The 25,488-nt window shown below is 42.9% G+C and overlaps 1 protein-coding gene across 4 annotated transcripts in view; it reads right to left on the reverse strand.

Moving 5' to 3' along the window:
• The window catches only part of PIGN (phosphatidylinositol glycan anchor biosynthesis class N), a 276,457-nt gene that overhangs the window by 198,438 nt on the left and 52,531 nt on the right, over positions 1 to 25,488 (reverse strand). For all 4 annotated transcript variants that reach the window (XM_030203213.1, XM_030203186.1, XM_030203203.1 and 1 more), the window contains exon 8: positions 20,826 to 20,956. In XM_030203213.1, coding sequence (XP_030059073.1) covers positions 20,826 to 20,956 — 131 coding nt within the window. The remainder of the gene's footprint in view (positions 1 to 20,825; positions 20,957 to 25,488) is intronic.

Here is a 25,488-nt window from a genome sequence, read left to right on the forward strand (position 1 = left end):
TAGGCAGAAAGAAGGTACCAAATGCAGCAATACTGTGCCAAGCACATTAAATTAGGTAAGGATTCCACAATGGCAAGGCATGTAGCTCTGAAATGCAATTGGGAGTGACAAATACTTAACAAATGAATGTCATAACACCTCAAATGGCAGTTCTGAAAAGGTGTTCTGCAAAATATTTAAGTCCCACTGTGCTGCTCTAGGATAGGTGAGGTGACAAAGCTTCAACAGGCAGCTAAACCATTCCCAAGTAGAATCTCAATTCTTAATCCATATTTTCTTTAATGTAGCAAACAAAGAAATCAATTTACAGCTCAGTTGCTTGTGCAGAGTTGTTGCCTTCCGCACAGAGTCCACATCTAGCCACCTCAGAGGCCAGGAGAAGGGCCAAAACCTCTGCCCAGCTAAAAAGTAAAGCTGTAATACTCAAAGGGAAAGAGTGGATAAACATGAGGAAATGACCTGGGAAAACTGTCTTGGAAAAAAACACTCTGGGAAATAGTGAAGAATTTTTATGGAATCATAGCAGATTAAGGAGAGATCAGCCCCTAGAACAGCTGCTGATCACAAAGGCATGCTAGGGAGACTGGGAGTCTCTCACATAGCCCCCAGGGGCAGAGAGGAAGGGCTGGCCCTAGCTCAGAACTAAGAGCCAATAGGGAAAGCTCACAATACACACACAAAGATCAAGAATTCGCTCTCAGGAGGAGTCAATCTTATGAAACTGCAAACTATTGGAGGAAAGTGTGAGCCCTCCAAAACTCACCAGAAGCCCACTATACCCACATATAGGTGCCCCTTTCACCCGTAAGGGCTATGGTAGTGGTGTACAGTTGGGAGTAGTGGGTTTGGGGTGGGTTTTAGGGGGCTCAACACAAATCATAGTGCCTCACGGGACACAGGGAGGGAAGGCCCAAAGGGAGGCGATCTGCAGAGTGCCGCTGCTGTGCTTCTTTCACACGGAGTGAGGTCAAGGTGAGGTGCTATGATTTGAATTCAGGGGGACCCGGCCCGGTGGTGGACAGAGGGGGCGGGTGGAGGGGACTGCGGCGCCCCTTGGAGGCCCGGGCCCGGGGAATTTTGTCCCCCCCCTGCCCCCCCTCTCGGCGGCCCTGCACTGCAGTGCCCTCTAGGGTGCCCTATTGTTTTCCTGGGATGTCAAGTGGACCAGTCTACTAAAAATGCTGGCTCCTATGTTCCAATGGCTTGACTTTAGATGTTTTACACTTGGATGTTTTGGGTTGTTTTTTTTTTTTCAAAAATGGCCGAAAATCAAAAACGTCCAAATCACAGGACGTCCATGGTATTTTCGAACACAAAAGATGGACGTCCATCTTTTTTGAAAATGACCTTCTTCCTGGTTCAGAATTTGGACATCTTTGTAAAACATCCAAATTCTGAATTAGACGCTTCTTTCAAAAATGCCCCTCCACATCTTATTAGAGCTGTGCATCCATTTGTTGATCAGTCTTACTTGCATAAATTGGTCCACGCACTAGTCTTGAGTAAACTAGATTACAGTTATAGTTTATTAGTGCTTGATACACTGCCTTTTCAATTGGGGAAATCAAAGTGGTTTGCAATAAAACTTAAAATTAGAAAAGAAATGAACTAAGAAACATAAGATAGGAAAGCAGAAAAGTGGAAGGGAGGGAAAAGCCTGAAGCATGCTGAAAGGACTACTAACTGACCGAAATACCAGGGAAGGTACCCTGGAATGACAGTGTCCCACTGGTTATCCTCCTTCCACCAGGTCTCAGAGATGCCTATTATATCTAATTTTTCATTTAGTGCAATATATTCTAACTCTCCCATCTTATTTCTTAGGCTTCCCAAATTTGCATTTAGACATTTCAAACTATGTTTGTTGTTCCTATTTACATCTTATTCATTAGTTGATAGTGTTAATTTGCAGACTTTTGTCTGATTTTTACTTAAGGTCACCTGATCTACTATGTTCTCTTTTGCAACCTCGCTATCAGGATACCCTATCTTCCCTGTTTTGATGATACACCCTTCTGGAATAGGCCCCCCTTCCCAAGAATGTTGCCTTGTTCCTTATAAATCTAAAACCCTCCTCCCTGCACCATTGCCTCTTCCACGCATGAAGGCTCCCAAGCTCTGCCTGTCTCTTGGGCCCCATGCCTAGAACAGGTAGCACTTTGGAAATGAGGACTGAACTAGGTCCTACTGTGTCTTCTAGAGACTATATGCTAATGCTGTGGCAGAAAAGTTAAGTTTTAAAACTATGGGGAAAAGTGTATGGAGACTAGCTAATAAAGTTTGCTTATTTTCTTTTTTTAAAATTCTGTGTTTATCAATATCCTACAATTCCTCTTTTAAACCCAATCTTTAAGTTACCAAGCACAGAATCAAATGGCATTTAACCACAGAAATGTCTTCTCTCAAAATTTCTCAGAAAGAAAAGTGGGACCTTTCCTCTCTATATAGTTTGGATTCTAAGAAGACTGTTTCAAACAAATCCTTTGAAGCTAGCCCACTAATCAGGTTGCCCTTAGTAACCATTGCAAATATTATGCTTCCTCACACCTTAATTAACATCAATATCAGGTCAGTAGCACTGCCACAGAAATGTCTTCTCTTCTCATAACTTCTCAGAATTAACCAGACATATCGTTCCACCACCAGCTAAAAATGTCCATTCACCACCACCATATCAAATCTGATCATATTATGATCACTGTTATCAAGCGTCCCCAGCACCATTACCTCCTGCGTTCCACTAAGGACTAGGTCTAGAACTTTTCCTTCTCTTGTTGGATCCAGTGGTCAGTTGCTCAACTAAAGCACTTTTTTGTACCCGAGATGTGACTTGAAACAGGTCTAAATAAAAACTTCCTTCTTTTTAGACTTGGACATTTCTTCCCATTATTATTATCGCTGTTGGACATCCTAATTTTTGGCCCTCCCTAGTCCTGCCCATAAAATGCTCACATGTCCCCTTACTATTTGGACGAACTGCAGTGTAGGATGTCCAACTCCTGCTGTTCCAAAATCAGGGTTTGGACAAGTTTGGCAGATGGAGGCTTTTTTTAATCTCTCATTGAGACATCCATGTGCTTTGAAAATGAGTCCCTTAGTAAATCAAACTCTAAAGAAGACATATACCCCTGGATTCTATATTGCGTGCATAAAGATCTGCGCCAAAATCAGTGTGGATTTTATAACAATGCATGCAACTTAATTGTCTTAATAAGCTAATGGGCACTGATAACAGCACTTACCAAGCAATAATGAGCACTAATTGGCACTGATTAGAATTTAGGCGCAAAACTCTCTAAGTGTATTCTGTAACGATGCGCACCAAACTTTAAACATGTGCAGGCAAAAGGGGCATGGTTATGGGTGGGGAAATGGGCGTTCTGAAATTTCCACTCTTATTTACAGAATATGGCCCAGTGTGTCTAAATCTACACGCCAGGATTTACGCCACCTTTTTGATTTTTGTTGGTGAAAATAGATGCGTGTACATTAGGCACCAATTATTGAATACGCTTAGATGGCACTGATTTCAGCACCGATTTTTTAGGCACCATATATAGAATCTCCCCAATAATGTGACCCAAATGCACATATATATACATAAGTAATGCCACACTGGGAAAAGACCAAAGGTCCATCGAGCCCAGCATCCTGTTCACGACAGCGGCCAATCCAGGCCAAGGGCACCTTGCGAGCTTCCCAAACGTACAAACATTCTAGACATGTTATTCCTGGAATTGTGGATTTTTCCCAAGTCCATTTAGTAGTGGTTTATGGACTTGTCCTTTAGGAAACCGTCTAACCCCTTTTTAAACTCTGTATTGGTCTCAGTACTAACTGAATGACTGAAGACGATATACTGTTATCCTGTAGGAGTACCAATTTCTTGCAAATGGAGGAGGCACAACAGAGTTCAGTCTCATGGTTGCCATTTTAAATAATAACAGACTCATGTGCAGTGCATGCACAGATTCTCTTGGAGCTTTACAGCTTACAAGTTCAGTAATGTAAGGGTAAGAGTCCATAATGATATTGTTTATATGCCAATGCATTCCTATATAATTAGGGAGAAGGAATAATTAAGGAAGACCTTAGGAAACTGGAAGACTGGGCATCCAAATGGCAGATGAAATTCAATGTGGACAAATGCAAAGTGATGCACATTGGGAAGAATAATCCAAATCATTGTTATTTGATGCAAGGGTCCATCTTAGAAGTCAGCACTCAAGAAAAAGAATATGGTGAAATCTTCTGCCCAATGTGCAGCGACAGCCAAAAAAGCAAACAGGATGCTAAGAATTGTTAGGAAAGAGATGGAAAATAAGATGAAGAATGTTATAATGCCTCTGTATCACTCCATGGTGCAACCTCACTGAGTATTGCATGCAATTCTGGTCACCATATCTGAAAAAAAAAAAAAAAAGATATAGCGGAATTAGAAAAGGTTCAACGAAAGGAGACCAAAATGATTAAGGGGCTGGAACTCAGGCTCTTCAGCCTGGAAAAGAGACAGCTGAGGGGGGATATGATAGAGGTCTACAAAATCCTGAGTGGTGTAGAATGGGTAAAAGTGAATCGATTTTTTACATGGAAATACTTTTAAAACGAATACGAGGAAATACTTTTTCATTCAATGAATGGTTAAACTATAGAACTCATTACCAGAGGATGTGATTACAGAGGTTAGCATATCTAGGTTTAAGAAATGTTTGGACACGTTCTTGGAGGAAAGGTCCATATTCTGCTATTGAGATAGACATGGGGGAGGCCACTGCATGTCCTAAGATTGGTAGCGTGGAACGGTGCTACTATTTGGGATTCTGCCAGAAACTTGTGACCTGGATTGGCCACTGTTGGAAGCAGGATACTAGGTTAGATGGACTATTGGTCTGACACAACATGGCTATTTTTATGTTATGTGTTTGCATAATGATTGTTCGATTTGGTTGCACTGTAAAATGAAGCATATAATTTTTAGTTTTGGCCAACAGAAGTTCAATTTGTTTACATTTTAATATAATTCAATAATTACTGCTTAATGTCAACTCCTTTCCCAATAATTACTTCTGACAATGTTTGCTAAAAGTTTGAATGCACATTGTGTGTATTTTTGAAGAAACCTATGCACTGTGTTTATTATGTGTTAATGATCCAAGAACTATTTTCACTGGTAATGAAAAAAGGGAAATTATCTTTCCTAGAAATATTCTAAAAGGATTCTTCCAATTTTCAATTATGCCTTGACAGACAAGATGGGGGAGGGGGAGCAGCAATCATTCTACTCATGAAATGCCCTTATCATGTTAATGTACTGGTCTCAGTATTAACGGCAATGGCTTGTGCAGATGGCTTTCTCAGCTGAGAAAGGCTAGGCAGAGGAACAATTGTTATCAGAGAGGCATATAAAAATCCAAGTTTACAGAAGAATTTTGTATTTTGTCTCTTCTGCCATTCAGAAGCAGGCTGAGTACTTAGCAGCAGGGGCGTATCTGCGTGGGGCCTCAGGGGCCTGGGCCCCCGCAGATTTTGCCCTGGCCCCCCCTACCGCCATCAACCCTCCCCCGTGCCCGTTCTTACTTTTGCTGGCGGGGGACCCCAACCCCCGCCAGCCGAGGTCTGCTTCCACCTGCCGCTGCCTTCAAAACTTCTTCTTCAGCCGGCGGGGGACCCCAAACCCCCGCCAGCCGCCCCGCGCTGTTTAAAATTCATCTTCGGCCTCCGTGGCCGTGCTGCTGGGATAGGCGGCGCTGTTGAAATCCACTTCGGAGTCTGACGTCGCAGCACGTACAACGTACAACGACGTCAGACTCCGAAGTGGATTTCAACAGCGCCGCCTATCCCAGCAGCACGGCCACGGAGGCCGAAGATGAATTTTAAACAGCGCGGGGCGGCTGGCGGGGGTTTGGGGTCCCCCGCCGGCTGAAGAAGAAGGTTTGAAGGCAGCGGCAGGTGGAAGCAGACCTCGGCTGGCGGGGGTTGGGGTCCCCCGCCAGCAAAAGTAAGAACGGCAGCGGGGGAGGGTTGGCGGCGGGAGGGGGGTGGAGAGACTAAGTCATTGGTGGCGGTGGGGGCTCGGCGGCGGGGGGGGCGGGGGGGGGCGGGGGGGGGCGCTAAAATGTGCCCCCTCCCTCTGGCTCTGGCCCCCCCTACCGCCGGAGTCCAGATACGCCCCTGCTTAGCAGCCAAGTGTTTCAGGCTTTGTACTGTATATAGGTTGAACTGTGAATACCAAACCAATTGGGGTTAAAGAAAAAGAGAAGATTAATCTGTCTTTGTCTCCTTTCTGCCAAGCTGATTCCTGAATGGAAACCTAGTCCCCGGATAACAGAAAAGTTAAAGGGTTATGTATAGTCTTTTGCCGAGACTCATAAAGCCTATTATCTTATGCTGGCACAAATGATGCTGCTAACTTTTACCTGTTTTCAAATCTATGCGTGCTATACAAATGCTAATAATAATAATGTTATGGTGGGAGATCATTTGGCATCTAGTGATCACCGAATGGTATGGTTCAATATTAAGACACAGGAGGAGAGGGCTTATTCAAGATTAAAGGTCCTAGATTTCAAAAAAACTGACTTTGCCAAGATGGGGGAATTTCTTAGGAAAGAGTTTGCTGGATGGGAACAGCTGAAGGAAGTAGAGCAGCAGTGGGTGAAACTGAAAGGAGCTATTTTAAAGACGACAAAACTTTATGTTAGAAAACTACATAAAAATAAGAGAAAAAGAAGGCCACTCTGGTTCTCAAACGTAGTAGCTGAAAAGGTAAAGGAAAAAAGGTTAGCCTTTATACATTACAAGATGACTCAGAAAGAGGAAGACAGGCAAAAATACCTCGAAAAGCTCAGAGAAGCTGGAAAAGTTGTCAGGAAAGTGAAGAGGCAAACAGAGGAAAAGACAGCCAATACGGTAAAACTGAGGGAGAAGACATTTTCTAGATATGTAAGCGACAGGAGGAAGTGCCATAACATCAAGGAGAGGCTCAAGGCTGATGGGGGAGGAATATGTAGAAGCTGATAAAGGTAAAGCTGAACTGCTAAACAAATATTTCTGTTCAGTGTTCATGGATGAAAGGCCGGGGCGGGACCACAGAAGACAAATTCTAATGAGGATGGATGTATAGTAGACCAGGACCAATTCTCGGAAAACTGTGTACGTGAGATGCTGGCTAAACTAAAAGTAGACAAGGCGATGGTGTTTGATGGGATACATTCGAGGGTACTCAAGGAACCCGGAGAAGTTCTGGCGGCTCCATTGTCTAGCCTGTTCAATGCTTCCCTAGAATCTGGAATGGTCCCAGAGGACTGGAGAAAGGCAGATGTGGACCCTCTGTACAATAACAGAAGGAGGAGGATGCGAATTACAGACCGGTCAATCTGACCTCAATGCTGAGTAAACTAATGGAAACGCTTCTGAAGTGGAGGATTGTGAGGTTTCTTGAATCGAATGGGCTGCAGGACCCGAGGCAGCATGGTTTCACTAGAGGCAGATCTTGTCAGACAAATCTGATTGACTTCTTTGACTGGGTGACCAAACAGTTGGAAGTGGGAGGGGCGCTAGATGTGGTGTACTTAGATTTTAGCAAAGCCATTGACACGATTCTACATAGGCAACTGATAAATAAATTGAGTGCCCTCAGTATGGGACATACAGTGACTGACTGGATTAAAAACTGGTTAAATGGAAGGAGACAGAGGACAACGGTAAATAGAGTTTGCTCTGAGGAAAAGGATGTTACAAGTGGTGCACCACAGGGGTTGGTCCTTGGGCCAGTTCTTTCAAACATTTTTGTGAGCAATATTACGGAAGAACAGAACTTGTCTGTTTGTGGATGATATTCAAACTCTGTAATAGGGTGGACACCCCGGAGGGTGCAGATAGCATGAGGAAGGATCTGGCGAAGCTTGAAGAATGGTCTGATAACCGGCAACTAAGATTTAATTCTAAGAAATGCTGGGTCATGTACTTGGATCACAAAAACCTGAGGGAACAGTACAGTATAAGGGGTGAAGAGCTTCTGTGTACGAAAGAAGAGTGGGACTTGAGCGTGATTGTATCTGATGACCTTAAGGTGGACAGTTAGAAAAGGCAACACTCAAAGCCAGAAGGATGCTTGGGTATATAAGGAGAGGGATGACCAGAAGGAAAAAAAGAGGTGATAGTGCCCTTGAACAAGTCTCTGGTGAGGCCCCATTTGTAATGCTGTGTGCAATTTTGGAGTCTGCACTTGCAGAAAGACATAATCAGGATGGAGTTGGTCCACAGGGCAGCTACAAAATTGGTCAGAAGTCTCTGTCATAAAACATATAGGGACAGGCTCATGAACCTGAACATGTATACGCTGGAAGAGAGGGGATATGATAGAGATGTTTAAATACCTCAATGGCATTAATGTACAGTAGGTAAGCCTTTTTCAAAGGAAGGAAACCTCTAGAACGAGAGGGCATAAGGTGAAGTTAAGAGGAAATAGGCTTAGGACAAATCTGAGGAAATATTTTTTCATGGAATGGGTGGTGGATACATGGAATGGCCTCCCGGTGGAGGTTGTGGAGATGAAGATTAAGAGTTTAAAAAGGTGTGGGACAGACACGTAAGTATCGCCATACTGGGACAGACCAAAGGTCCATCAAGCCCAGCATCCTGTTTCCAACAGTGCCTAATCCAGGTCACAAATACCTAGCAAGATCCCAAAAAAGTACAAAACATTTTATGCTTCTTATCCCAGAAATAAGCAATGTATTTTCCCCAAGTCCATTTCATAATGGTCTATGGACTTTTCCTTTTTTAAACTCCGCTAAGCTAACACCTTTACTACATTCTCTGGCAACGAATTCCAAAGTTTAATAACACATTGAGTGAAGGAAAGTTTTCTTCGATGCGTTTTAAATTTACTACTTTGTAGCTTCATTGCATGCCCCCTAGTTTTAGTATTTTTGGAAAGAGTAAACAGACGCTTCACGTCTACCCGTTCCACTCCACTCATTATTTTATAGATCTCTATCATCTCTCCCCTTAACCGTCTTTTCTTCAAGTTGAAGAGCCCTAGCCGCTTTAGCCTTTCCTCATAGCGAAGTCATCCCATCCCCTTTATCATTTTTATCGCCCTTCTCTGCACCTTTTCTAATTCCACTATATCTTTTTTGATATGCGGTGACCAGAATTGAATACAATAGTTGAGGTGCGGTCGCAAACATGGAGCGATACAAAGGCATTATAACGTCCTCATTTTTGTTTTCCATTCTTTTCCTAATAATACCTAACATTCTATTTGCTTTCTTAGCCGACGCAGCACACTGAGCAGAAGGTTTCAACGTATCATCGACAACGCCACCTAGATCCCTTTCTTGGTCAGTGACTCCTAATGTGGAACTTTGCATTACTTACCTATAATTCGGGTTCCTCTTTCCCACACGCATCACTTTGCACTTGCTCACATTAAACATCATCTGCCATTTAGACGCACAGTCTCCCAGTCTCGTAAGGTCCTCTTGTAATTTTTCACAATCCTCTCGCAATTTAACAACTTTGAATAACTTTGTGTCATCAGCAAATTTAATTACCTCACTAGTTACCCCCATCTCTAGGTCATTTATAAATATGTTAAAAAGCAGCAGTCCCAGCACAGACCCCTGTGGAACCCCACTAACTACCCTTCTCCATTGAGAATACTGACCATTTAACCCTACTCTCCATTTTTTATTTTTTAACCAGTTTTTAATCCACAATAGGACACTACCTACTATCCCATGACTCTCAAATTTCCTCTGGAGTCTTTCATGAGGTACTTTTTCAAACGCCTTTTGAAAATCCAGATACACAATATTAACCGGCCCACCTTTATCCACGTTTCTTCACCATTCAAAGAAATGTAATAGATTGGTGAGGCAAGATTTCTCTTCACTACATCCATGTTGGCTTTGTCTCGTGGGATCTCTTAGGAAAAGGAAAAGGATTCGTCCTCAGTGGTTACTAAGGATAGGCAGACTAGATGGGCCATATGGCCCATATCTGCCATCATGTTTCTATGTTCTAGCTACCTCACCAAATGTATGAAAAGTGATTTCAAGGCTCTGGGTGAGAGGGTGAAGCAGACAGGTGCATAAGTGGTGTTCTCGCCAATCCTCCTTATTGATGGTAACATCCTGGAGATGAATGAATGGTTGCATGGAAGGTGCATGGAATGTGTCATCAAGAGTGTTTCAGCTTCCTGGACCATGGATGGAATGTTTAAGGGCTGTTAACCAGAGATGGTGCCCACCTACTGAAGGAAGAACATGTTTTCCACAGTCAACTGGCTAGCCTATTGAAAAAGGCTTTAAACTTGAATTATTGTGAATGGGTAAACAAAGCCCCAAGGTAACTAAAATCACTCAGGTAAGTAAAACATTAAACATATGTAGAGAAATGGGAATGAAGGGAAATGTCTGGAAAGCTGTTTATACTAATGCCCATTATATGGGATATAAAGTTCAAGATGTAGAGGCTGACTTGGATTTAGTGGCTTTCACTGAGATGTGGTTCACATAGAACTATGATTGGGAAACATTTATACCATTCCATAATCTATTCAAGAAGGACAGGATAGGAAGGAAGGGAGGAGGAATGGTGTTACATATTAAACATAATATTAAAACAGCAGACTTGAAGTTTTTAAAAGGTAAGGAGGTGGCACTATGGGTTAATCTGGAAAGACGAAATGGAAAATCTATTTAAACAGGTATGATATATGGGCATCCTTTGTAGGCAGAATAAGTGGACAGAGATTTAACTTAACACACATTCACAATATAGGTATGCCAGATGTTGATTGGGGCATCACTGTTGTGGTGTCATCTAGAAGTAGGGACATTCTGGATTTTCTATAGAGATTACTGTTCCAGCAGTTGGTAATGGAACCTATGCAAGATGGGGTCATAATGAACCCAGTGCTTACAAATGGGGAGTGTATTTCTGATGTTATAGTGGGTGATCATCTGGTATCCACTGATCACCAGAAAGTGTGGCTCAGTATTAAGAAATGCATGGAAAGGGTTGATTCAAAAGTGAAGGTTCTAGACTTCAAAAAAGTCTTACTTTTTCAACATGAGGGATTACCTCAAGGAGTTGTCAGCTGGATGAGAACATCTAGAGGAAGTAGAAAAACAGTGGGTAAAACTGAAAGGAGCTACTTTAAGGGCAACAAATCTTTTTGTTAGGAAAGCAAATGAAACACAAAAGAAAATGGAGGTTGCTTTGGTTCTCAAAAGAAGTAGCTGACAAGTTAAGGAGAAAAAGGTTAGTACATAAGTACATAAGTACATAAGTAGTGCCATACTGGGAAAGACCAAAGGTCCATCTAGCCCAGCATCCTGTCACCGACAGTGGCCAATCCAGGTCAAGGGCACCTGGCACGCTCCCTAAACGTAAAAACATTCCAGACAAGTTATACCTAAAAATGCGGAATTTTTCCAAGTCCATTTAATAGCGGTCTATGGACTTGTCCTTTAGGAATCTATCTAACCCCTTTTTAAACTCCGTCAAGCTAACCGCCCGTACCACGTTCTCCGGCAACGAATTCCAGAGTCTAATTACACGTTGGGTGAAGAAAAATTTTCTCCGATTCGTTTTAAATTTACCACACTGTAGCTTCAACTCATGCCCTCTAGTCCTAGTATTTTTGGATAGCGTGAACAGTCGCTTCACATCCACCCGATCCATTCCACTCATTATTTTATACACTTCTATCATATCTCCCCTCAGCCGTCTCTTCTCCAAGCTGAAAAGCCCTAGCCTTCTCAGCCTCTCTTCATAGGAAAGTCGTCCCATCCCCACTATCATTTTCGTCGCCCTTCGCTGTACCTTTTCCAATTCTACTATATCTTTTTTGAGATACGGAGACCAGTACTGAACACAATACTCCAGGTGCGGTCGCACCATGGAGCGATACAACGGCATTATAACATCCGCACACCTGGACTCCATACCCTTCCTAATAACACCCAACATTCTATTCGCTTTCCTAGCCGCAGCAGCACACTGAGCAGAAGGTTTCAGCGTATCATCGACGACGACACCCAGATCCCTTTCTTGATCCGTAACTCCTAACGTGGAACCTTGCAAGACGTAGCTATAATTCGGGTTCCTCTTACCCACATGCATCACTTTGCACTTGTCAACATTGAACTTCATCTGCCACTTGCACGCCCATTCTCCCAGTCTCGCAAGGTCCTCCTGTAATCGTTCACATTCCTCCTGCGACTTGACGACCCTGAATAATTTTGTGTCATCGGCGAATTTAATTACCTCACTAGTTATTCCCATCTCTAAGTCATTTATAAATACATTAAAAAGCAACGGACCCAGCACAGACCCCTGCGGGACCCCACTAACTACCCTCCTCCACTGAGAATACTGGCCACGCAATCCTACTCTCTGCTTCCTATCTTTCAACCAGTTCTTAATCCATAATAGTACCCTACCTCCGATTCCATGACTCTGCAATTTCTTCAGGAGTCTTTCGTGCGGCACTTTGTCAAACGCCTTCTGAAAATCCAGATATACAATATCAACCGGCTCCCCATTGTCCACATGTTTGCTTACCCCCTCAAAAAAATGCATTAGATTGGTGAGGCAAGACTTCCCTTCACTAAATCCGTGCTGACTTTGTCTCATCAGTCCATGTTTTTGTATATGCTCTGCAATTTTATTCTTAATAATAGCCTCCACCATCTTGCCCGGCACCGACGTCAGACTCACCGGTCTATAATTTCCCGGATCTCCTCTGGAACCCTTCTTAAAAATCGGAGTAACATTGGCTACCCTCCAGTCTTCCGGTATTACACTCGATTTTAGGGACAGATTGCATATTTCTAACAGTAGCTCCGCAAGTTCATTTTTTAGTTCTATTAATACTCTGGTTGAATACCATCAGGTCCCGGTGATTTACTACTCTTCAGCTTGCTGAACTGACCCATTACATCCTCCAAGGTTACAGAGAATTTGTTTAGTTTCTCCGACTCCCCCGCTTCAAATATTCTTTCCGGCACCGGTGTCCCCCCCAAATCCTCCTCGGTGAAGACCGAAGCAAAGAATTCATTTAATTTCTCCGCTACGGCTTTGTCCTCCTTGATCGCCCCTTTAACACCATTTTCGTCCAGCGGCCCAACCGACTCTTTGGCCGGTTTCCTGCTTTTAATGTATCTAAAAAATTTTTTACTATGTATTTTTGCTTCCAACGCTAATTTCTTCTCAAAGTCCTTTTTTGCCCTCCTTATCTCCGCTTTGCATTTGGCTTGGCATTCCTTATGATCTATCCTGTTACTTTCAGTTGGTTCTCTTCTCCACTTTCTGAAGGATTGTTTTTTGGCTCTAATGATTTCCTTTATCTTACTGTTTAGCCATGCCGGCTGACGTTTAGTCTTTTTTCCCTTTTTTCTAATACATGGAATATATTTGTCCTGAACCTCCAGGATGGTGTTTTTAAACAGCATCCACGCCTGATGCAAGTTTTTTACTCTGCGAGCTGCTCCTTTCAGTCTTTTTTTCACCATTTTTTCTCATTTTGTCGTAATCACCTTTTCTATAGTTAAACGCTAGCGTACTTGATTTCCTAGTTTCACTTCCTTCAATGCCAATATCAAAACCGATCATATTATGATCACTGTTATCAAAAGGCCCTCGTATCGTTACCCCCTGCACTAGATCATGAGCACCACTAAGGACTAAGTCTAGTATTTTTCCTTCTCTTGTCGGCTCCTGAACTAGCTGTTCCATGAAGCTGTCCTTGATTTCATCAAGAAATCTTATGTCCCTTGCGTGTACAGATGTTACATTAACCCAGTCTATATGCGGGTAATTGAAATCCCCCATTATTATTGTGTTGCCCAGTTTGTTTGCATCCCTGATTTCCTTTAACATTTCCGCATCCGTCTGTTCGTCCTGGCCAGGCGGACGGTAGTTAGTTGTCATACTAAGAGATTGCAGAAAGAGGAAGACAGGCAACAATATCTGAAAGCTAAAAGAAGCTGGACTAGTAATCAGGAAAGCAAAGATGAAAATGAATTTAAAACAACATAGCCAGTACAGTAGAATGGGAAGAGGTTTTTACTTAGTGTTTTAATTTCCCCCTCTTGGACCTCTTTCTGACTCCAGATCACACGGGGGACTAAAGATACCTATTTTACCTAACAGGTTCTGTATGGTTTCTCCAACCTCCATTGTCACCCAATCACAAGGAGGTCTGCTCTGGGTTTGCATTAGGGGCTGTAATCGAATTCTAATTCCCATAACTACTGCTTTCTGTCTTCCTGGATCTAGGTATACTCTGGGCCATTTATGTTCCCAGATAATGCCTAATAAAAATCTGTCTAAGTTTCTCCAGAGACTGAGTGTATGTAATCTGCCTTGTAAACTAAATGTAAGGTAAAGAGAAGATAGAATAAAGACAGAGATAGATTTGAATAAATAGATACATTTTATTTCTTACCCAAAGACAAGTCTTCAAGTTGGTACAAGCACAGACATTAGACTTTAATCAGGTACATTCAGCAGAGAGATTCTGAGTACAACCGGACAGAGCTTCGCCCTCTGAGAAGACTCCCAGTTAAGGCACATTTTCCCCTCTTTTATACACAACCTCTCCATAGAAGTCAATGGTGGGAAACCTAGCTCTCAATTTCTGAGATGATACGTTCCCACGCGGGCTTATCAGTATGTTTTGGGAACAAGTTCTTTTTTTCACATCTCATTTCTGAGACACCTGTTCCCTGTTGCAATAGTTTTCACATACTTTTCACACCATCTTAAGAACTCTGTAATAGGCTCCATTTTGTTCATCTGAGCCATCCCTTTTGTTTTTGTTTTCCCCAGTACAGGAGCTGAATTTGAATTAAAAATTGTACCAATTTGTAGCAGGACTCATTATTCAGAACCGCTTTTTACAGATTCTCAAATATTAAATCATGTACTTGTTATTTGGCCTAGTCAGTACTTCTTTAGTTATTTTAGCTGTTAAAGGTATGTAAATTGACCCATCACTATTCCAGTGGATGGATCCCAAGCGGGGACACATATTAACTTACAGGAAAAGCAAGTCCTTGCGCAGCCAGTCATAGATTTTTAAACCTGGCTGGTATTTTTACAGCCTGGGTCCTAAAATCTGGCCTTCCCACCCTTCCGGTGGGCATCCAGTGAGGGTCTCTTGCTGTACTATAATTATACATTAGATATGTTAGTGACATGAAGAAATGCAAAAGTGGCACTGTAAGACTCAAGAGTGAAGGAAGGAGGGGTGAAAAAAGTAGAAGCTTACAAGGATAAATCAAAATTGCTTAACAAATATTTCTGTTATGTGTTCACAGATGAAGGGCTAGCAGTAGGCCAGCAGAAGACAAATACAAATAGGAATGAAGTCAGGTAGGAGTGGAGGGGCATAATCGAACGGGGCGCCCAAAGTTTTCCTGAGGGCCTCCTCGCAGGATGTCCCCGCGAAGGGGCAGGGAAGCCCGTACTATCGAAACAAGATGGGTGGCCATCTTTCATTTCGATAATACGGTCAGGGATGCCCAAATCTCAACATTTAGGTCGACCTTGGAGATGGTCGACATAAATGTTGAGATGGTCGTCCCCGATTTTCAGCAATAATGAAAACCGAGGACACCCATCTCAAAAACGACCAAATCCAACTCATTTGGTCGTGGGAGGAGCCAGCATTCGTAGTGCACTGGTCCCCCTGACATGCCAGTATACCAACCGGGCACCCTAGGGGGCACTGTAGTGGACTAACTGATGCAGTAACTGAACGGAAAAAGCCCTTCCCTTACCGATCCCTTAGCGATTCGGAAAGGAAAAGGCATGAATGAAGGAAATCGCAGGCAAACGAGCTGCTCACTATTAGCTCATTTGCACACGATTTCCTTCCTAAGGAGGGGAAGCCAGCGCAGAGCAGCCAAGCATTATGTGTGGCTGCTCTGCGCATGCCAAAAATGGCTTCATACATGCAGACAAGCTGCGTGTATAATAGCCGTCTACAACCTGAAATAAATTGCCATCTACAACCTTAGAAAAATACAAGTCCAGGTGAAAACGCCCAAGTGCTCGTCAGGGATACCTTGGTTTTTTTTTTTTTTTTACAGTATGGGTGAAGGACGTCCTTCGCTATACCTCCGTCCCTGCAAGTAGCAGCAGTGGGATCTGAACCGGACACTTCTGGATTGCAAGACCAGTGCTCTAACCACTAGGCCACTCCTCCACTCCCTTGAAATTTGGCCATCCCTGTGGGGGGGGGGGGGGGGGGCAGTTCAGGACATCCAAAATGTTTGAAAGAAGGACGTCCACGCCTTCGCTATGCCTCCGCTGACACACACATACCTCCCCTCCCAGGGACCTGCATACAGTTGCGATGGACCTGAGTATGACATTTCAGGTTGGCAAAAAAGTTTTTAAAGTTGTTTTTTTCAGGGTGGGAGGGGGTTAGTCACCACTGGGAGAGTCAGGGGAGGTCATCCCCGATTCCCTCCGGTGGTCATCTGGTCAGTTCGCGCACCTTTTTGAGGCTTGGTCGTAAGAAAAAATGGACCAAGTAAAGTCACCCAAGTGCTCGTCACGGACGCCCTTCTTTTTTCCATTATCGCTCGAGGACGCCCATCTGTTAGGCACGCTCCAGTCCCGCCTTCGCTTCCAACATGCCACCGGGAACTTTGGTCATCGCCACGATGGGAATCAGTTGGTGTGGCCCAAAATCGGCTTTCGATTATGTCGATTTGGGCGACCCTGAGAGAAGGACGCCCATCTCCTGATTTGTGTCAAAAGATGGGCGCCCTTCTCTTTCAAAAATAAGCCTGATAGTAACATAGTAGTATAGTAAATGACGGCAGATAAAGACCTGTACGGTCCATCCAGTCTGCCCAACAAGATAAACTCATTTTACATAGTATGTGATACTTTATATGTATACCCGAGTTTGATTTGTCCTTGCCTTTCTCAGGGCACAGACCGTAGAAGTCTGACCAGCACTGTTCTTGTACTAAGTTCTGAAGCTAACATTAAAGCCCCTTAAAATTTACACTTCAGCCCATCCCTATCTATTCAGTCACGATCAGGGCGTAGACCGTAGAAGTCTGCCCAGCTCCCGTTTTGTTTCCAATTACTGGCGTCGCCATCCAATCTTCACTAAGATTCCACGGAACCATTCCTTCTAAACAGGATTCCTTTGTGTTTATCCCATGCATGTTTGAATTCCATTACCATTTTCATCTCCACCACCTCCCGTGGGAGGGCATTCCACATATCCACCACCCTCTCCGTGAAAAAATACTTCCTGACATTAGACCTAAGTCTGCCCCCCTTCAACCTCAATTCATGACCTCTAGTTCTACTGCTTCCCGTCTCCGGAAAAGGTTCATTTGCGGATTAATACCTTTCAAATATTTCAACACCTGTATCATATCATCCCTATTTCTCCTTTCCTCCAAGGTATACATGTTCAGGTTAGCAAGTCTCTCCTCGTACGGTTTGCAACACAAATCCCACACCATTTTCGTAGCTTTTCATTGCACCGCTTCCAGTCTTTTCATATCTTTAGCAAGATACGGCCTCCAAAACAGAACACAATACTCCAAGTGGGGCCTCACCAATGACTTGTAAAGGGGCATCAACACCTCCTTTCTTCTGCTGGTTATGCCCCTCTCTAAGCAGCCTAGCATGTTGCATCTTTCTGGCCACGGCCATCGCCTTATTGTATTGTTTCTTCACCTTCAGAACCTCCGACACCAACACCCCAAGGTCTCTCTCCTGAGCCGAGCGTACTAATCTCTTTCCTCCTATTCGGTATCTCTCTTTTGGGTTTCCGCACCCCAAGTGTATCACTCTACACTTCTTGGTATTAAATTTTAACTAATTACTACAAACGTACTCTAAATTTATAACAAGCACAGTTTTTATTGTTAATACATGTACATATAACAACATTCCCTACTCAGATTTCCAGTGCACACTCATTCAGTCTACCTGCCACACGATCACACACTCATCAAATTTTCATGAGGCAATACTTCTTCCAAATTCAACAGATGATAAATATACGTTGTAATAAATGATGTCTAATGTGACTTCTCACTGTTGTTACCACTATATAAAACAACATAATTCAAAGTCCGCTTTCAATGTGGTATCTTTTTTCATTTCTTCCGGAGAAGCAGTCTTTACGATGGAACATCAGCCGATGCTCCATAACTCAACTCCCAAACATCTATGAAAAATGTTTTCCTCCGTATTGAACACGATTCAAGCAGATGTAAATCCAGTTTTTTCCTTTCGTGTATGCCCACCATTTTTGACAGGCCCTTCTACTAGTTTAAAATGACTAGACTTTTTCTTAACCTGTGGGTGATTTTTGTTTTTCTCTAAATCTGTTCCTTTTCTTTTTATCTACCTATTTTGTTGACATCAGTTACCTCTTTTAAACTTCCAACTTTGTCATTCATGTTTTATGATCTCATCTTCCTTTTCTGCTCTCCTTCCCCAAATCAACTTTCCACTCTGTTTCTCTCTTCCCTGCTTTTCATTCTTGTACCTTCTCACTCTTACTTCCTTCATCACCCCTATTTTTGTTATCTTGTCCTTTCCCTTTCTAATCTTCTCCCTTCAATCAACCCCACCCAGTCCATATATGCGTTCATTCTTCCTATAGACCATTCTCTGTAGCCTTCTTCATTCCTCCTCACTCTACTCTCTACAGTCCCTTCCCTTTCTAGTCTTTTTTTCCTATTCTGTCTTGTGCAGCATTAGGCTCTTTCAACTCCTGCTTCTCTGCCATCATTAGACTCTCTCCCATGGCTATGCTGATCCTAGTGGCACTGCAGACCTGGCCCCAATTCTCCATTAGACAGCACAAACTCAACATTCCCAAAGGAAGCTTCACAGTTCTGGCTCTGCTGCACCTTTTGGTGACCTCTGGAGGAGGAAATCTACTTTTTATACCAGTACCCTCTGTTATGTGGAAGACATTACTTTCCTTTACATAGGAAAGAGCACTGGCAGGGAAGGACTGTCAACATCATTGTTCATGCAGTGCTAGTTAGCAATGCATCACAAAAAAATGCACTCTCTCAATTTTCTGCAATGTGATACCAGTCAAAACTGCTCCCTGAAAATAACATAAAAAAGTATTTATCAGAACCTAACCTGATTCACAATATTAATAACCCATAGCGAAGGGCGACTAAAATGATAGCAGGGATGGGACAACTTCCCTATGAAGAAAGACTAAGGAGGCTAGGGCTTTTCAGCTTGGAGAAGAGACGGCTGAGTGGAGACATGTTAGAGGTATATAAAATAATGAGTGGAGTGGAACAGGTGGATGAGAAGCGTCTGTACACGCTTTCAAAAAATACCAGGACTAGGGGGCATGCGATGAAATTACAGCGTAGTAAATTTAAAACAAATCGGAAAAAAATTTTCTTCACCCAACGCATAATTAAACTCTGGAATTCGTTGCCGGAGAACATGGTGAAGGCGGTTAGCTTGGCAGAGTTTAAAAAGGAGTTAGACGGTTTCCTAAAGGACAAGTCCATAAACCACTACTAAATGGACTTGGGAAAAATCCACAATTCCAGGAATAACATGTATAGAATGTTTGTACGTTTGGGAAGCTTGCCAGGAGCCCTTGGCCTGGATTGGCCGCTGTCGTGGACAGGATGCTGGGCTCGATGGACCCTTGGTCTTTTCCCAGTGTGGCATTACTTATGTACATAACCTTTATTAATGCTCACTGCAGTCTCCACTCAACCAGTTTCTAACAAAGTATACTACCCTTGCACATACAGGCTAGTCAATTTATTCCTATGTGGAACAAAGAAATTCTAAAACAAATATTCCACATCCAATGCTTACCCAAATCTCCTTATTTGGTAACCTAGTAAAATGAATTAAACATATTATGAGGCTCAATTTCAAAGCACATAGTCTTACAAAGTTATATTGGTTACTATGCAACTTTCTAAGTCTATGTGCTTTGAAAATGAGCACCTTTAGCTAACATGATTTCACTCTATCAAAACCACGTTTCTTTTCAAAAATAATCTGACCACTGACAAGCAACATGAAATCCTGACACTTAAAATGTTAACATTTAATCTGTTTTTAGCTCCAATTAAAATTTATTTTCCAAAACGTATCTACGAAAAAAAATGAAGGGCATACCTCTCCTCATGACTTTTGCTACTGACTTCTTTTGACTGATGAGTTAAAGGTTATAAATGTTTACCAAATCAAACTTATCTTCTTTGACAATAATTCTCATTACAAGAAGCAATAATAACAGGTGAACAAGCAGTTCTAAGGCATCAGTCAAAATATCTCATGGGAGTGGTGTTATCTGAGACCCAATATAACAGTCTTACAGCCTCTGAAGCTATGGAAGATAGTATCCATCTTATTCAGGATCTTGCATATGTTATAAAACAATCAACCCAAGAAAAAAAAAAGTAACCACAAGAAACTTTGCTATTGAGAATTATGTACAGGGTAAGGCAAAAAAAAAAAAAATCCCCTAGAATTTTTCACCGTTTTCAATGTGAAATATCACAGCTTTATTTGTTGTTACTATCTATGTTTATGTGCCAAGTGCAATAAAATTATCTTTAAACAAGGTGAAGTTACAGACATTTTTGCGTGACCACCCAACGATTTTCAAGGGGGTAACTTTTTTTTGCCTCACCCTGTATATTTGGAGTGTGTATGTCCCATTTAAAACATACATACAGAGATCACTTTTTTAATTCTACTGCTGAACTCAAACTAGCTAATAATCAAAATTGGAGTATCATTAAAGCACTGGAAAGCCTTACCCCAATCTGTCATTCCGTGATCAGAGGTAAAGACAAAAGCTGTTTGTCCATCATTTCCATAAAAGTCTTCCAAGATGGAAACTATTTCTTTCACACCTTCATCAACTTTCTTGACGTTCAACTTGTACTCCCTGTTGGGTAATTGACAAGAATGTCATTTACTATACTTACTAATATTAATTTAAGAATTTATATTCTGCAATTATTAAGCATGTTCAACACAGAATACATAAGCTTAGCTAGTCATTTCAAGGATGTCAGATACAAATATACATCAATATACAGAAGACAAATATACAATCAGAAACTTAGTTAAAAGATGGGCTTTCAATCTTCTTTGAAAAAGCAAAAAGCCGCTCCTCCTCTCACCTCTCAAGTCACTGCCCCTGGAGTTGAACCCCGGAGGAGCGCAGCGACGTGAGAGGTGGAGGAGCGGCTGCAGTGCTGACAGCCAATGCCTGATGGCTGCCTGCGGTGCCCTGCTTCCTTTTTAAAAGCATTTTTGCAGGTTTAAGTTCCTTTTTTTGTTTTGTACTGGCCGCTGCTGCTCAACAGGAGAAGCAGCAGTGGCCGGAAATGGCAGCTCAGCTAACGTCGGACGGAGGGGGGGAGTGGCGGCGACCTTGGGGGGGGGGGGGCGTGGCGGTGAGGATGGCAGGAGCGGGGCCTGAGACCAGGGAGGGGGGGTCCTGAGGCTGGGGGGGTCCACAGACCAGAGGGGAGGGGGGAGGGGGCCCTGAGACTACAGAGAGGGGGGGAGGTATCTCTGTCACACACACACACACTCTCTCACAGTCAGTGTCTTTCTCTCACTCTCATACACTGCCTACCACACACTCTATGTCTCACACTGCATCACATTCACTCTCTATGTGTCACAGTCACTCTCAAACACTCTCTTAATTCTCATACACTCTCACTCCCACAGAGAGTCTGTGTATCGCACACATACTCTCTCTCACACACACTGTATCTGTGTGAAACACACTCTCACACTCACTAAGGCTCACATACACACTCACACACTCTCATTCTCACACACTCGCACCCACACTCACTCTCTGTCACACACACACACTCACATATTCACTCTCTCTCTCACACAGTCACTCTCACACACACACTCTCAAACATACACACTCTGAGGAAAACCTTGCTAGCGCCCGTTTCATTTGTGTCAGAAACGGGCCTTTTTTACTAGTCTATAATAAATAATATATATTCCATCTGTGGCTTTAGTTCATTCTTATAGCACTGGTAAGCTAATATGTAAGGCTGATTAAAGAGGTACCCCCTAGACCTGAGTTTGTTTCATTGCTATATGGTAATGTTATCTGATAAGTACCTCTGAGTACCCACTACAGAACTAAAGGGATTCAAAGTTTGCAACAGAAATATGGCCTAAACGGTAGCAATGGTTATCATTATATGCAAATTGATCATTATGGTATATACTAAAGCAGGCTCCACAGGCCTTTGTGAAGATGGATTTTGACCTTATGTGGCCTGAAATGAAAATACACAGCAGTGTACAAAAATTCCATCTGATTCTACTATATAGAAACTGACACAAATGGTGTAGGTGGAATATACTGCTGAAGAGTTATGAGAAGGACGGGATTGGGGGGGAGGGGAGGTGGTGAATCGGTGGTATAGTATGTGCAGCTTTGAGAGTTCCATTATAAAATAATGCACAGAATGTATATGCATCCTAAGCGGGCCCATAAGGTTTGGCCACAGATAGCTCACTGTCCAAAGTGTGGCAGTGAGGACAGTATGTTGGTACACTGTCATTGTGAGTGGAAAAGATACAACATGACTGAACAACACTCTCAATTAAAAATACTGATGGGGCAGAATATACCAAAAACATTAGAACTTTGTATTTTGGACTAAACAGAATATTACTTTATCCTCTCTCAAAAAGGAATTACTCATCCAAAAACCATATTTGGTGGGGAAGAAAGGTAAAATGTTGTCATGAATACAATACTGCAGCTAGACTCATATTCGGTAAAACAAAACATGAAAGTGCTAAGCCCCTACGAGAAAAGCTACACTGGCTCCCACTTAAAGAACGCATCACGTTCAAAATATGCTCCCTAGTTCACAAAATCATTCACGGAGATGTCCCAGCCTACATGTCAGACCTGATAGACTTACCACCCAGGAATGCTAAAAAATCATCCCGCACATTCCTTAATCTTCACTTCTCCAACTGTAAAGGTCTAAAATACAAACTAACGCATGCGTCAACCTTTTCATACCTGAGCACACAATTCTGGAATGCGCTGCCGTGCAACTTAAAAACGATTTATGAACTAACTTCCGCAAACTACTGAAGACCCATCTCTTTAACAAGGTATACCACAAAGATCAACAAATGTGAACTCCTCCACATACATCCAGAATTGTCTTACTATCCTGCTTATAATCGAAAAAGAAAAACACCTATATTGCGACCCAAATCGGGAAATAGGCATCTTTCTCCCGTGGGCGCCCAAATCGGTATAATCGAAAGCCGATTTTGAGCGTTTCCAACTGCAATCCGTCGCGGAAACGGGTAAAGTTGACGGGGGCGTGTCGGAGGCATGGTGAAGGCGGAACTGGGGCGTGGTTATTGGCCAAGGAGAGATGGGCGTCTTTAGCTGATAATCAAAAAAAAAAGGCGTTTTTACTGCGATTTTGGGTCACTTTTTGTGGACCCCTTTTTTCACGAACAAGTCCCAAAAAAGTGCCCCAACTGACCAGATGACCACAGGAGGGAATCGGGGATGACCTCCCCGGACTCCCCCAGTGGTCACTAACCCCCTCCCACCAAAAAAAAAAAACCACTTTAAAAACTTTTTTTCCAGCCTCTATGCCAGCCTCAAATGCCGTACCCACCTCCATGACAGCAGAATGTGTTCTATCCTCTGATAGCCTTTCCCTGGTTCTGATGTGGGTCTCAGGTGAGTGTGACACCTTTTCTGTTAAGCGCACTGCAAAGTCACATCAGCAATGCATTGTGGTGGGTGTAGGGTATTGGGCTCCGTGATTCCACTAGCTTGTGGCAAATGCTCACGATGTTGGTAGTTGATAGGTTCTACTCCCATGGTGCTTTTCCCCCTGCTGACTGGGTCAGAGTATGCCCTGTTTTGCTTCCGGTAGTCCATGAGGTAGTGGCCATTTTTGTAAGACAGTTTTAGATCCCTTTCACGTGTTAGCCACGTTACAGAACTTAGTTCTTACCTTGAATGTGGCTGAAAGACGGCATTGTACACCATTCTTCCAGCTCGGACCTACTGCTAATCTCTGTACCAGGGAGACTCTTTGCCAGTGGGGCACAACCTCTGATCTGCAGTTAACTGTGAGTAAGCATGCTTATTCCAATAAAGGACGTTTTCAGAGAGATTAGTCTTCAGGTGTCAACTGGTGTGCCAATGTTATACAGCAGCAACAAGTCCTAGAGGCCTGCGTGTATGCAGGTCTCTGGAGCACTTTTAGTGGGTACCGCAGTGCACTTCAGCCAGGTGGACCCAGGCCCATCCCCCCTACCTGTAACACTTATGCTGGTAAATGGGAGGTCTCCAAAACCCACTGTACCCACATGTAGGTGCCCCCTTTACCCCTAAGAGCTATGGTAGTGTTGTACATTTGTGGGTAGTGGGTTTTGGGGGAGGGGGTTTGGGTGCTCAGCACCCATGGTAAGGGAGCTATGCATGTGGGAGCGTTGTCAGAAGTCCACCACACTGAGCTCTAGGGTGCCCAGTTGGTGTCCTGGCATGTCAGGGGGGCGAGTGTACTACAAATCCTGGCCCCTCCCATGACCAAATGGCTTGGATTAGGACGCTTCTGAGCTGGGAGTTTTTATTTTCCATTATCGCTTAAAAAAACAAACGCGCAGCTGAAAAACGTCCATTTTTTCGAAAATACGGTCTGTCCCGCCTCTTCACGTACCCGTTTTCGGACATAGACGCCCATGGAGATAGGCGTTCGCGTTCGATTATGCCCCTCTATATCTGCTTGTTATACTACTACCATGTTTTATCATTATAATGTTACCCAAGATCCTTCTGTAATACTAAATGTCTATTTTCTTATATAATTCCACCATTCATGATGTATTGTAAGCCACATTGAGCCTGCAAAGAGGTGGGGAAATGTGGGATAGAAATGCAATAAATAAAAAAATAAATAAATAAATCAGATCTGCCAACTTTTAATTTATTTATTATTTTTTGTATTTGTTACATTTGTATCCCACATTTTAACACATATTTGCAGGCTCAATGTGGCTTACATGGTACCGTAAGGCGTTCGCCAACTCCGGTGGAGAAACAATTACAAAATGATATTGAGGTTGAATAAGGTACAAGTGTTACAGGCACATTAGGGAATCATAGAGAGAAAGAGTTAGGTAGTGATCATTACAAACTTTGGTTTTGTTGTGTTGCAGGGTTCAGGCATTTATGTTGGGTCGGTAGGGTATGCCTTTTTGAACAGGTTGGTTTTTAATAATTTCCGGAAGTTTAGGTGGTCGTAAGTTGTTTTCACGGCTTTCAATAGTGCGTTTCACAGTTGTGTGCTTATGTAAGAGAAGCTGGATGCATAAGTTGATTTGTATTTGAGTCCTTTGCTGCTTGGGTAGTGGAGATTTAGGTATGTTCGTGTTGATCCGATT

This window comes from Microcaecilia unicolor, chromosome 1 (assembly GCF_901765095.1).
Source record: "Microcaecilia unicolor chromosome 1, aMicUni1.1, whole genome shotgun sequence".
Lineage (NCBI taxonomy): Eukaryota > Metazoa > Chordata > Amphibia > Gymnophiona > Siphonopidae > Microcaecilia > Microcaecilia unicolor.